The sequence below is a fragment of the Talpa occidentalis genome, unplaced genomic scaffold, assembly GCF_014898055.3.
Source record: "Talpa occidentalis isolate TD23 unplaced genomic scaffold, MPIMG_talOcc4v2.1 talOcc4.15, whole genome shotgun sequence".
Lineage (NCBI taxonomy): Eukaryota > Metazoa > Chordata > Mammalia > Eulipotyphla > Talpidae > Talpa > Talpa occidentalis.
Window position 1 is genome coordinate 13,409,729 of NW_023601543.1, and position 13,738 is coordinate 13,423,466.

The 13,738-nt window shown below is 41.5% G+C and overlaps 1 protein-coding gene across 1 annotated transcript in view; it reads right to left on the reverse strand.

Moving 5' to 3' along the window:
• Positions 1–13,546, reverse strand: part of STK26 (serine/threonine kinase 26) — a 48,924-nt gene extending 35,378 nt beyond the window's left edge. The window contains exons 1-2 of the mRNA XM_054695556.1: positions 13,401–13,546; positions 13,149–13,297 (exon numbers count right to left, since the gene is read on the reverse strand). Of these exons, the coding sequence (XP_054551531.1) occupies positions 13,149–13,190 (42 nt within the window). The 5' untranslated portion in view covers positions 13,191–13,297; positions 13,401–13,546. The remainder of the gene's footprint in view (positions 1–13,148; positions 13,298–13,400) is intronic.
• Positions 13,547–13,738: the final 192 nt, after the last annotated feature.

The window sequence follows — 13,738 nt, forward strand, 5'->3', positions numbered from 1 at the left end:
ACGAAACAGGCTGCTGAGCCCAGTTTGTTCAAGGATAGCATTAGTCTGAATATTAAAAGCAGAAAGAGCCATGATAAAATCATGACACATGTAAAATCCTGACAACCTACTTAGACACAGATACATATAATACAGATGTATTTACCTTCAATTTTTCAAATGAGTTAAAGAATTCTATATATTTTTTCACATGACAAAATTATTTAGCACATCCATGGATCCCAGAAGTTTTAAGAAATAGATAATTATACAAATTTTATTGAATTCCTGTTTTATGCAAACCTTCCCCTAAATGACATGGTCCAATGATAATTTTCTGCTTCTTGAATTTAATGGCAATCCCTTCTTTTACCCATATGACAATGTACTTTTCTAATTTTTAAAAAGTTATGTCTAAAATTGGTACAGTTGGTGCAAAATTCTATAGGCTAATGTTGAGGCTTATTTTCTTGAATAGCTTAAGTGTTTTTAAACACTTTTATACATTGTGTGTGCCCATAAGCACCTGTCAATTTTCCCCAACAGGAACTTAACACACCATCCAGAATAATTAAAAAAATGGGTCAGAAGAATAATTAAGTATGCTGTAAAAGAGACTGCTACCACTAAGAGGTGTGATACATAAGATAAACATATCAGAGATTTGACACCCCCAAAAATGAATTCCAATGAACATCAGATATTGCTCAAAATGTGTTTAGAAATACATGTCTACACATGCTTTTGAACATGAGAATTGATGGCAAGTTTTTGATTTTGAAGGAGAATTTTATTTTTATGGGTGTGTGTTAACTTTACAAATTAGAAAGTGATTTAGGTCCAGTGCTGATGAATGAGTTTATTCACATTGTTTGGTGTTGGCAAACTCATTAAATAGGCCCTATTTGCTTCCCTTATTTTCAGTTCTAATCCTTTGTTTGAACTAAGCTCTGAGCATTTCTACATGGTACCTGTTGGCAAATGGTAATATATTTTAATCTGACAGGTAGGGAGAACATTTTAGAGAGAAGAAGCTGGAGTCAAAAAGGCCATTTAGGAAGTGGTTTGATATTTCCTTAATAATTCAGAAGTAACTTCCTTTCCCCTCCAGGAATTTATATATGTAAACACAAGCTGGCTTTGGAATGTCATGACTGTGAATGGCTAATTTTTACATAAGAGCAGCCCAGAGCTATTAAGTTACAGGGTGGCTTTCCTTTTTTGGGGGGTGGGGTGGGAATAATAACAGAGTGAGGAAAAGGGTCTTCAACAATAAAAACTGGTGAGATGTATTCAAATTGGAAAAAGTCCTAAAAATGTCTACCTTTGGGGGAAGCACTGCCATTTACTGGCATTTAGGATACTGACATTTTATTTCACTTTAGCAAGTTGCATTTTCATAAACAGATTTCATGTTCTTAACAAAAGTACCTGCATTTGGAGGTAAGAGCATTTACTGAGCTATCAAATCTACCTGGCTCAAGAGCAACAGAAGGTAGGGGTGACTGTAGGATTCTGAAAGCTGAAAATTTAACACAAAGTTGACCCACTTCTTGGAAGAATAATCAGAAATCATGCTATTTTAATATCTCACAATTTTATTTATTCTCCTACCTCTATTTAAGCCTGCCAATCCCTATCTTCACTCCTGACCAAATCTGCAACTAACTGCTTCTGCTTGGATGTGTGGCCAGTACTTCAAAGTCAGCATTTTAAAGAATGAACCCATTTTCTCTACACTCAGGCATATCTTTCTCTCTTTAGGCTCCCATCATGCCCCACCCCTCCATTAGTCACCAAGGTCTGTTAGTCTTCTTGAGTGGCTCAGGGAATGCTCCCCAGACTAGCAGAGCAGCTGGGAACTCATTAGAAATGCAAATTCACAGAGCCCAGGGTAGACCAGATAAATGAGGAACTCTGAAGATAGGGACCTGCCCATCCTTGTTTAACAATAGCAAGCTCTCTATGTGGTTCTTAGGTTCAGATGCCTGCTCAAGTTTGATCATCACTGCCCTAGATCAAACTCGAGTGAAGTAAAGCCCGGACTATTATAATACTTGTTTATTATATCCAGCCTCCCACTTCTCTACCCCAGTCTGTAGGGTTGGATGCTTAATGCAATCTTCCAAAATCAAAAAAAAAAAAAAAAAAAAAAAAAGAAGCAAACAACCCCCCCCCTTGCTTTCATCAATTCACTTTCCTGCTACCAACCATGTTGCATACTGAGTTCAATTATTATAAAAGTCTCAGTCTGGCATTCTCTAGGCCTTTCATAATTTGACCCCAATATAGTTCAGGCCAGGAAGCACCTACACCAAGCCTCTGTTAAAGAAGGGCCTTTGTGGGGCCTCCCTGGAGGCGCAAGGGGTTAAGCACAGCACTATGACGCAATCCGCAGCCTCTGCAGCAGCTCGGTAGTTCCATCCCCGGCCAGGGAGCAACCCACATGGCGCAGCAGACCTCTCCTGTCTCACCTGCTGCTCCCCGCAGCAGTGTCTTTCAGACAGCCTGCCTGTTCTGTTCCCCACTCTGTCTCTGGTGAATCCTCTCACCGCCCGCCCCCCTCCCCGGCATCTCCGGCCTGTACTCCAGCTCTTGTATGCATGAATAAATAAAACCTTTTTTTAAAAAAAAAGAAGGGACTTTGTGCAGGCCTTTTTTGTCTTTTCTCCTGCTTGTCTCCCAAGTCTCTCTTTTTTTATTTTTTTTAAAGATTTATTTATTTATGCATACAAGAACTGGGGTACAGGCCAGAGGTGTGGGGGGTGGGAGGATACACCAGAGACAGAGTGGGGAACAGAACAGGCAGATTGACTGAAACACACTGCTGAGGGGAGCAGTGGGCGAGTCAGGAGAGGTCTGCTGAGCCACGTGGGTTGCTCCCTGGCCGGGGATCGAACTCATGCTGCACTGGCTGGGAATTGCTTCATAGGTTGCGTCTTAACCCCTTGTGCCACCAGGAAGGCCCTCCCAAGTCTCTTTAAGGGTCTTCTGAAGGCTGCTCTGCCTAGAAACATCGAGGACTGCAAGGGTAGAAGTGCCAGGTAGAAAGGTGTTCTGTCAGCCAATGTCCCTTCCTCACTCCAGTCTTTATTGGAATGTTTCTATGTTAGTTTTTCTCTCACTTGGGATCCACCACTGTTGTTCTGCGTTGTTAGATTTCTGAATGTCCCGTCTCTCCAGTTACAGTATAAACTTCCTGAGATCAGGGCCTCTCTTATACTTTATTTGCATCTCAAAGATAGGCATCAAGCACTGTGTCCTACATGAAACATGCCTTCCAACTTTGCTAACAATTTTCTAGTTTAAATCGCATCCAGTTGTTTCATGAGGTCTAAGTGTGTAAAAACATTCAATCTGGATCACCCATGCCCATCTTGGCAAAGCCCAGTATATTATCACTTAATATAAGCACATAAGGAAGCCTCAGAGCTAAGTTCAAACAAAGGTTTTGAACTAAAACTAGAGAAACAAACAGGACCCAAATTAATGAGTTTGCTGCTCTTCCCAAGGGGTCAGTAGCACTAAAAAGCATACATTTGAAATATGCTTCTTTCCCTAAGGCTGCCAGACTCACTGACTGTAGTCTCCTTAACCACAAGAGGTCAAAGTTCTATTTTCTATCCCCATACTTAGTAGCATGTGTGCATGCCTTACTGATTGGTTTCTTTTGTGCTTCTGCTTAAAGTTAAGGCAGGCAGCAGGAAATTGAGACCAGGGAGTCTAGAGGCTTTCCCAGCTCCAGTGGGCAGCAATAATGATGAGGCAGAGGCTTTGGGAAGAAATTATTACTTTATGGTTTCTATTGGCTCAGCTCGCCAACATTTTCTTGCTTTTATAACATCTTATGCTCTACCTGATATCTGTATTACCCATCCCTTCCCCAGCACCCACTGCTGTGTTATTTATACTATACAGCATCAAGCAGTTAAGTCCTAGCTTAATATAACATACTGTAAAGTGATATGTCCCAAAGCCAATGGTTTAATGGAAAGCTGGGGGAAGGGGATAAAAAGGCACTAACAGAACAACTCAAAAAATGCATTTTCAAAGAAAATGCTGGATGCATCTAGATGTCCTTGAAGTATTTTCTCCACCTGCCAAAAATTCACTCCTAGGATTGTATTACCAGGCACTATTGAAACCTGGTAGAGTAATTCACTAGCATGCTTAGAAATTCCCTAACACATCTAGTGTGGTATGGATTTCAAATCCAGTAAATCTTGATTAAGTTGATACTAGGAAGCTGTTTCTATAATTCAAAGCAACTGTTACTCCTGGGCTAGACACTCTATTGTTCTGAAATAAACAAACTGAAAGATCCAGTGATGGCTGATTTGAACCCTACTTTTTTCAGCCCTTTGCATTTTAAATTGATAGGGTTTTATACGTTTTTTCTTTGTTTTCAAACAGCTAAAAAGGGGAGAGGGCAATCAAACAAAAAAGACACTAAGAATACACAATCTGTTACAAAGATCATAAAGAAAGACTGATGAATTTTTTCTATAAACATTATTCATGAGAATAAAACAAAATCAATGCTTGGATTTCCTCAGCAGCACATTTTTTAATTTACTTGACCAAAGAGGAGGAAAGTGGACACTTAAAAGAAAAGAGTAATTTAGAATATTTTCACCTCTTTTACCTACACTGTCCACAACTTAGCTTACTCCTCAGAAAGTATACAGCACAATTTTGTTTGAATACCCAAAGGTATACATTACCAATCACTAATCTGATATTTTAGGATACAGATCATTCTACCCCATGATAAATGATAGAAAAGAAAGGCCTGCGGGCTGCTGCTGGGGGAGTGCTGTCTAGAACAGGCTGAAGGCCAGTCCCCAGCACCAGCCTGTGTTTCTACCCCAGCAAGGTGCATGCTGGGAGGGGTGGTGGGGAGAGGCAGACAGGGATAGGGGAGGGGGATAAGCTCTGCCAGGCACTGGGTTTCCTGGCTTCTCTGAATGTACCCTTCAGGTGATATTACTGAACCCCATGTGGTTGGAGGCGGGAGGGGCCCCCAAGAGGATGAGAAGTGTGTTGTACTGTTTTGTTTATAAATCCGAAGTTGAAGGCATTTTCCTATTGATTATTGTGTCATAGGATTCATAGGATCGTTGAAAGGAATTCCTAAATATCTTTATAAGGTGTTTGACAAGGATTAACTTAAAGATGTGCTCCCTACTGTATAAGAAATGTGAGAAACGTGTACGATAAGATGGAGTGAAAATTTGAGTTGTGCGTACTTTATTGACTTCTGTCTTTTTAAAGTGAGTCACCTTACTACACTCCTCCAGAGACCTTATATTATATATGTCCCTTTGGGGGAAAGTCTCTGTGTCTAAATTGTGAGAAATGAAAAGGACTTACAAGCAGTGTTAGTTTTTGTTCACCTAATTCCATTTTCTTTTCTGAAAGGAAGATGAAAAATCATCTTTATTCAATGCAATCTGATGAGCTATGAAGAAAATATGATGTGACATATAAAAACTGCAAGAACTACCACAAAAAAATAAGTTTATCAAAGTTACAGAATAAAAGTCAATGTGCAAAAAGTCAATTTCACTTCTTCTATATTGTTGTACCCAAAATTTTGAAATTGAAATTTTAAAGTCAATATCATTCACAATAGCATCAAAATTATGAAACAGGTAGTCATAAATATGAATAAAGTGAATGATAAGAGCACCAAAATCTATAAAACGTTACTGAAAAAAATAAAGACCTAACTAAATGGAGAGATGTATCGTGTTCATGAGTTGAAGAGTCAATATTGTTAACATGCTAATTCTCTCCAAATTGATATCCTGACTTAAGGCAATCTCAATCCAAATTCTAGCAGGTATTTTATAGACATGAACTACCTACTTCTCTTTCTTTGAATTCATGATTTATTAACCTATTTCCTACCATTGTGTTTTCCCTTCCTAATTCCATTTTCTAGCCACAAATTTAACTAGTAAAACCACCACTCTTTCAGAAGACGCAACTCGGTCAAAAATTATCACCAAGCTGTCTGAAATAGTACCACTAGATTCACTTTTTAGAAAGGCATTATTCCCTGTGAAATGGCAACATTTATGGGAGAAGTCACACACTGAGCTAATAATCAAAAACACCTTAATATGAATGAAATGTATCAGATTCTCTCTACTGTGACAGCTGGAACAGGAAAGTAAAGATGTTTCCTAATTTTACTTATTTTTCTTACATTTGATTGGTGCTTAAAATTTTTATTATTAAATTGACAGCCATTTGCAGGAAATTGGTATCACTAAAATATTGGTTCTTCTGATCAGAAAGTTTATTATACCCCTTCTAATAATTTCTTTAATTTCTCTTAATATTCTGTTTCTAGTATAGAGGACTTGACTATGTTTTGTTAGCTTTATTCCTTAATAGCTGGTGGGTTGGTTGGTTTGTTTTGAGGGTGGGTGGTTGGGAACAGAGGGAAGGAACAGGAGGTTATTTCTCTCAAAGATACAACTTTGTCTGAAATCAGTCCTAGTTACTAGGAAAGCGATGAGGCTCCATTTTCTCCTGAAGGCCTTGGAAGGCAAGATAATGAGTGTCTGAACACCTTATTGGTTACAGTATATTGTGCTAGACATATTACATATAATGCATTAAAATAATTTTAGTAAGTATAAAAGTCTACATTGTGCACACATAAATTAGCCTTCATGATCTGCAAGAATGCAAACATTACATAATATATTTAAAGAAACAGAATTGCGAAAAGTTAGAAATCTAGTCTGTATTGCACTCATCAGCCAACACTTTTACAAATAGTTTATACCTAATGGTATATAAAAAAGAAAAGTACATGGTCCTTGCCTTCAAGAAATTTACAACCTCGTTGGGAGACAGGTATAACATACATAATTAGAGGAAATCTAAGGCAGTGTATAAATCAAGGACTGGACCGTCTGCTACTGACAATAGATCTAACAGGCACTTGGACATGGGAGAGATTTCTGTAGCCTGAGACATTCAGAGAAAGTTCGATTGGAAAGTAAAATGGAGACTTGAAAATCATGTAGGATTTGGTCAGTCAGTGGTTACTGAATTGTAACTGGCATGGAAGAGCAAACAGGATTTCTTGCAAGAAGCAATCATAACTAAGTATATATTTGTAGAGAGGAGCCAGATAACAGAAAGTCTGGAAAGCTGAACAAAGGACTTTGGGTCTGGTGTTAGTAGTGGCGTGTGTATGTGAGTGTGTGTGTGTGTGGTGTAGTGTGTGGGGGAGGGGTGGATACAGGATTTCAATAGAAAAATGTGGGTTATCAAGTGGGAGAGATACGAGATAATGACGTTTTCTCGTGATTAGCCCAGCATTGTTTTGCAGGATGAAGTGCCCATATACATCATCACACCTTTCATAAAGCAGCGCAAAATATATTCCACAGATGATAGTTAATTCATCCTAATAACATTGCTTTGAGGCAAAGGAAATGCAGCTTTTATTATTCTCCATTTTGTAGATGATTTGCTCAAGGTCACTGAATAAATAAATGAAAGGCAGAATTTAAAAAACACAGTATCACAATGTTCAATGGCTCCTAAGTACCAACTAAATTACATTCTCTCATTTTCTATGACTCAAGCAAGGGAAGTACATGATGGACCTTTATGGAGAAGTGCCTTTTCAAGACCCCCATTTGTGTTCATGGCACATGTCCTACCATGTTCAGTACCTGTTTACTCTCCCACAGCCCTTAGCCAGGACCTTCCAACTACCTCCAACCCTCCCAGCTAAGAGTTGTCTTCAATATCCTGTTTCAGCTGCTATTATCGTTAGCATAGTCAACATCTGGTATCAACCACTCATCAAGAAGTATAATTGTTTGGTTTATCAGTGTAAGGTGATGCTTTTCCTTTCCACCTCAAATCACCAAGTTCCTTCAGAAGGTGTAAGGGAGGGCATCCCTGGTGGCACAGGGGGTTGGGACGCAACCTATGAAGCTATCCGCAGCCACTGCAGCACAGGTTCGATGCCCAGTTGGCCAGGGAACAACCCATATGGTGCAGCAGAACTCTCCTGTCTCACCCGCTGCTCCCCTCAGCAGTGTATTTCAGTACTTCTGCCTGTTCTGTTCCCCACTCTGTCTCTGGTGAATCCTGTCACCTCCCACACCTCTGGCCTAGTACCCCAGTTCTTGTATGCATAAATAAATAAAGCTTTAAAAAAAAAAAAAGAAGGTGCAAGGGATAGATAAGAACTCCACATACTAGATTGTGGTAATAAACTGAATTCCTTCTCTTATTTCGGTTTCATGATGAAGGTTCAAGAATTCCCTGTAGTTAGTCTCCTTCAAATTCTGACACACCTCATTCTCCCATGCACCTGAAAGTCACCCTTTTCTTACAAGGTCATCCTCCACTTTTACGTCCTGCCTCATCAATGTTCTCACTTCCACAGTTTCTCTCTGGATTCCAAAACGCGCGTTCTTTGGTGGCTCCCATCCTTCAATTTCAAATAAAAGGACTTGCATAATGTAAGTGCTCAGGAAGTGTCTGATGATTGACTAACAAGCCACATCCATATCTTCAAACACTTGCTGGGGGTTTTTAAAAACAGCTTCCTTGCAGTATATTGAGATACAAAAAAAAGTACCTATTTAATGTGTGCATTTTGAGGACTTTGGACATACACATGCATCTGTGAAATCATCACCACCATCACAGTGACCAACATAGAGCTCGATTTTACTTTTGTCATTCCACTGTTACTGCAAACTTCAAAAGTCTAGAACAGAAATCATTAACTTACTACCAGATCTGACTCTTCCCCCAGACTTTCTCATTTTTTTCAAATGTACCATAATTAACCCAGTTCCCCATATTCAGCACCACAAAAATGCTTTTATTCCTCCTTCTGTAAGTGGGCAAATATTAAATCTGGTAATTATATTTTCTTCATAGTACCAAGCACATAGTACTTGTATTACCCAGTCAATCCAAGGTCAACTGCAGCTTACACAGGAATGTCCCACTGAAAGACTCATTAAACTGTCGTAAGTCTCTCAGTTCCTCCACTTCATCTATTCATCCAATCTTGACAGTCCTCTTCCTATACATAACTTTGTTCTATGAGTCTCCCTGACTCAGAAAAGTTTAATGGCTAGTCCATTCAAGTACAACCAAAATCTGGACCCACTCAAATTCTCCAATTTTTCCTCCTATTATGTCTCTAGAAGAATTTTAAACTCATATTCCCCGCGATTTTCTCCTGCTTTCAAAGATTGTGAGTGCACAACCACACTTGTACTTGTAGTACAGCTAATTAGTTGCGTTACATGCCTTTTTCTAATTAAGCCTCATCAAATCCCAGAATGTCATCTCGTCTACACCATTTCTCCATCCAAACCACTTCCTTTTTCTTGAGAGACAGAAATAAGAAAAAAAAAAAATAGTAAGTGGCCTTCCTTTACAAAGCCTCCGTGAACACACAGCAATCCCTAAAGCAGCGCTATGTGTTACCCTGATGCTGATACCTTTTTCCAAGAAGGAAAAGGGCAGCCCAGTCCATTATGGAAATGATCTGTCTCGCCTGTTCACTTTACATGCCTTGCCTAAGATATTTCGCTGCTTGAAAATGCCCTCCCCAGTGTGGACCTCAACAATCTTTTGATGTCAGTTGCCAAGTCTTCACCTCTGTCAATCAAAAGTTTCTATTGTAGAGCAAGTATCACACGGATCTTGCATTATTTGATATTTCATGTGTCAGACAGAACTCACCAATAAAATTTTAAGATATTTAAGGGTGAAGGGCATGTGGTATATTTCTGCACACTTCCCAGAAACCAGTAGCTGGGCTTACCAATGCAAGGCCAAGTTCTACCCTCTTAGATAAAATTCTTCAATACAGTGTACATTAATTCTCCAATTTCATTTTCCCTTTACATCTCAAATAACAACCACTTAAAAACTCCACCTTGATCATATTTAAAGATACATGAGGCTAATTTCAATTTTTTAACAGGAACCAAAAAAAAAAGTCTTTCCCAAGAGGCATACATAAAGGTTATCTAACAACAGTTGGAAGATAAGTCAACATTTAACTTTATTTTCCCAGTTTCATTTTATAAAAGATTTAAGAACCAATTTAGGATACTTGTCTTCAAAGAGGAAGTATCTTAAATGCAAGAATGATTTATAAGTGAAAACTTCAAAGAAAAAGCATGTCTTAAATCATTAAAGAGCAAATAGTTGAGTGGAAAGAAACAGGTTTATTATTTTTCTCAAAATTGTGCTTTAAATGTTTTTCAAAATTTTAGCTCCTGGTATGGAAAATTCCTTTAGTTATATACAAAAAAAAGTAAGTACAAATTAAGTACCAAAAATCATACCCTCAACATTTGATGTAATATGGCAAAAATGTTCATTACCACAATATTAAGAAATATCAACAGTATGAGTTTGAATAACTAATTCATAAGGAAGAGTTTGAACTGGACCAAATCCTGGGTTTTCTTTCGTCACTCTAAGTTTCTTTTCTATTTTAAACTAGTGGCAACAGAAATTTCTTTGTTTCAAAGTCAGGAATGCTGGAATTCTTAAGTGATAGAACAGGTAGCTCGACTTCTACTTCACGTCTCTCCTCAGGGGGAGAAAAACACTGTGGCTAAAGTAATTTTGTTTTTATTCCTGGAAAAATCATCTTTTCCATCAATCTTCATAATTCTCTAAAATAAACTGTTAAAAAGTTATAGGCCAGTCAGGCACTTCACCATGATTTGTGGAAATCGTATAGAGTAATTTCAAGAACACATGGCTAACTCAAGTTTCCTTATTTCTCTAAAGGTCTAAAAGCTGCTTCTAAAGCTAACAAAACTCTGGGAGAATTTTACAAGTACACGAGATATTTTTGCATCTCATCTGCAATATTTTTGAAGAAAAGAATAGTAAGAGTACTTTAGGCCCAAGAGTCATTCTGCATGCCATCAAATTTATTTTTGGGGTACTGTATGATTTTAACTGCAGAAAACTCTGGTATTGCACCAAAACCCTAGGAGCCACATCTACAAAGAAGGTGGAAATAAGTTAAGAAGTTACCATCCCATAAAGGCACAGACAACAAGAAGTCACTATTCCTCTCTTCTTTTGCTAATATTGAGATGATTGCTCGAGCCAAATCTGGTGGTTCACAGTTATTACAATTTGGGAAGGGATAAAGTAAAAGGCAGAATTTGGAATTTCCAATATGTGATTCACATTCTAAACCACCTTAATTAAAATTTAAAAATTCAAGAGAGGAGCAACTCAGATAATGAAACAAAGCAGGGAGCAAGAAGCAATACTTAAGAGCAGGCCTTTCCAAAACATATAAATCAAATAAAGACAAATCAAATAAGGACCGGAAATCACATATGGCAAATAAAGTTGAGACAAATGAAATAAAGACCAGAAACCACTTTCTTCTGGGCACACACAGAGTTCCCCAGAATCACCAACTTGAGGAGCTGGGAGGCACTGTGCTGTGCTGACGCAGGCATGCAGGCGCGCACACAATGGAGCCAGCAGCATGGAGGCCCTCACAGACACAAACTTTACATCTGTAAAGTTCCATTCTCCATATAATGGCAAGGAGAGTGTGGTGGGAACTTCTGCACACTTTCTTCCACATCAGACAGATCAAAACTGTAGTTATTATCGAAAACTACTAACACTCTTGATACCATCAAAGGCAGAAGTGAATGAATGGGGTGTGGGGTAGGGTGCAGGGGGAGAGAGGGAGGGCAGGAGGAGCAGCCTGAGAAGTTTGAGGCTTTCACTAAAGCTTGAATGGATTCACCTTTAAAATAGCGCTAATATTTTTCATTTTCCTCTTTCTTCCTCTCTGTTTTATTAAATACACACAAACTTCCTGGGACGCCACAAAGTTTGCTCTGTGTTCAGCTAAAAGGCCTGGTGCTAAGGACCCAGGGGAGTCCCGGGATAGATCTATGACCTACACAAACGGTCTCTTTGGGGAAAGTATATTTAGCATCACTTTTTACATGCAGAAAGTGCATAAAGTATGATCAATTACTTTAAAAAATTGAAAAGAAAGAGTAACTCCATACATCAATGAGTAAATTGAGGCCTGGATCCACAGCTCTTTGATTTCTACTAGAAACATAAGTTGTCTATTTAATACTCTAAACATTGTTTCTACACTTGAAAAAAGTCTGCATTCACATTTTCAGAAGATAATAAGAGACTGCGGCTTTAGTGTTTCTAGCCTCTGACCTATTCATAAATGGGTTGTTTAGGCTATCAGGCACAGGAGAAAAACACACACAGACCACAGCCGTGAATACTTAAAAGTTAGTGCACTTGGAGAACATCTAGTACGTAAGCCTGAAACGGACGCATGTCCAACCACAACAGCAAAAAAAGCTTATTTCTTCCTTAGTAAAATGGAAATACAATAGTGGGTAACTGAGTAGATGTTGGGTCGAGTAAGAAGTTGGGTCTCACGCTGTAGTCCCTTGTCCAGGACAAAAAGCTTCTTTAACTACATGCAACAGTCTTATGGGAAAGCAGGGGGAGGGGGCTGGAGAGCCATCCCCAGGGCGCCTGTAACTTAGGACCCTGCATTTCTCACGCTACACTGAGGGCTGGACCAGGTGGGGGAGCAAGCTAGAACTTCGTCCTCAGGAAGCAGCACCAAAAGAGGAAAAGCAGTCACCTCGCTAGTCGCTGTACGCACACAGGAAGAGCCCAATTTACAGTTGCCACCGACACCCCCTGTCTTGCTCCGCCCCAACTTACGTGTGTGTGTGTGTGTGTGTGTGTGTGTGAGGGACGACTAACGCTTTACCCCACAAATCCAGAGACACCTCCCTCTGTCCCAAGTGAAGTCCTCCCACTTCCCATCCCGACCGAACCACGCTCGGCCGGCGCAGGTGTCTCGCTCTGGCCTATTTTTAAGACCAGCCCCCCCAACCCCCGCCATCCCCATCACGTCGCGCCCCTCCCGCCTCCCCAGAGCGGTGTACTCTGCAGCCCAGACGCCCGGAAACCCCAGGAGCCCTCCTCTCCGGTCACCTGGCCGGGGAGCCCGGCCCTGCCTTCAGGGGAGCCCTGGGGCCGTCTCTTGTCGCGGGGCCCGCGCACAGCGCGCCCCGGACTCCCCGGCCGTCACGTGGGCGGCCTGGGCGGCCGGGCCGCCTCACCTGCATCCCAGGCACTTGGACGGCCACCGGTGAGTGGGCCATGAAGGCGACGGCAGCTCCGCTGGGCTGGGGGACGGTGGCGCCTGGGGCTCCGTCTGGCTCTCCTCCAGGGGTAGCTCGGCGGCCCTCCCAGGCTTTTCGAGCCGGGCCTGGAAGGACACACAGAAGTGGGGTGACGGGCGGCGGTGCGCGGCCCCCGGGCGGGAAGAGGGGCGGATCGCGGCGCGACTCCCTGCCCGGGACTCAGTCTACCTCTCCGGCGCCCGCCAGCCGCTGTGGCCGTGGCCGCCGCTCGGGCTCCTCCTCCGGAATGCGGGGCGCTGTGTGTGGCGGCGGCTGGGACCTGGCTCGAGTGATGCCGCTCGTCTGCGCCTCGCCGCTTTAGGAAGAGGAGGTGGAGGCGCCCCAAACACCCGCCCGCTCGCCGGGCCGGGAGGCGGGTGGGGGCGGGTCCGCTGCTGGCCCTGCCCGCCGCCGCCGGGCGCTGTCGGGACCTCCGCGGCTCCCCGCGGCGCAGGGCTCGGGCGGGGGTGGCCGCCGGCCCAGAGGGCGACCCCACCCCCACGCCGAGGGTAGAACCTGGTGACGGC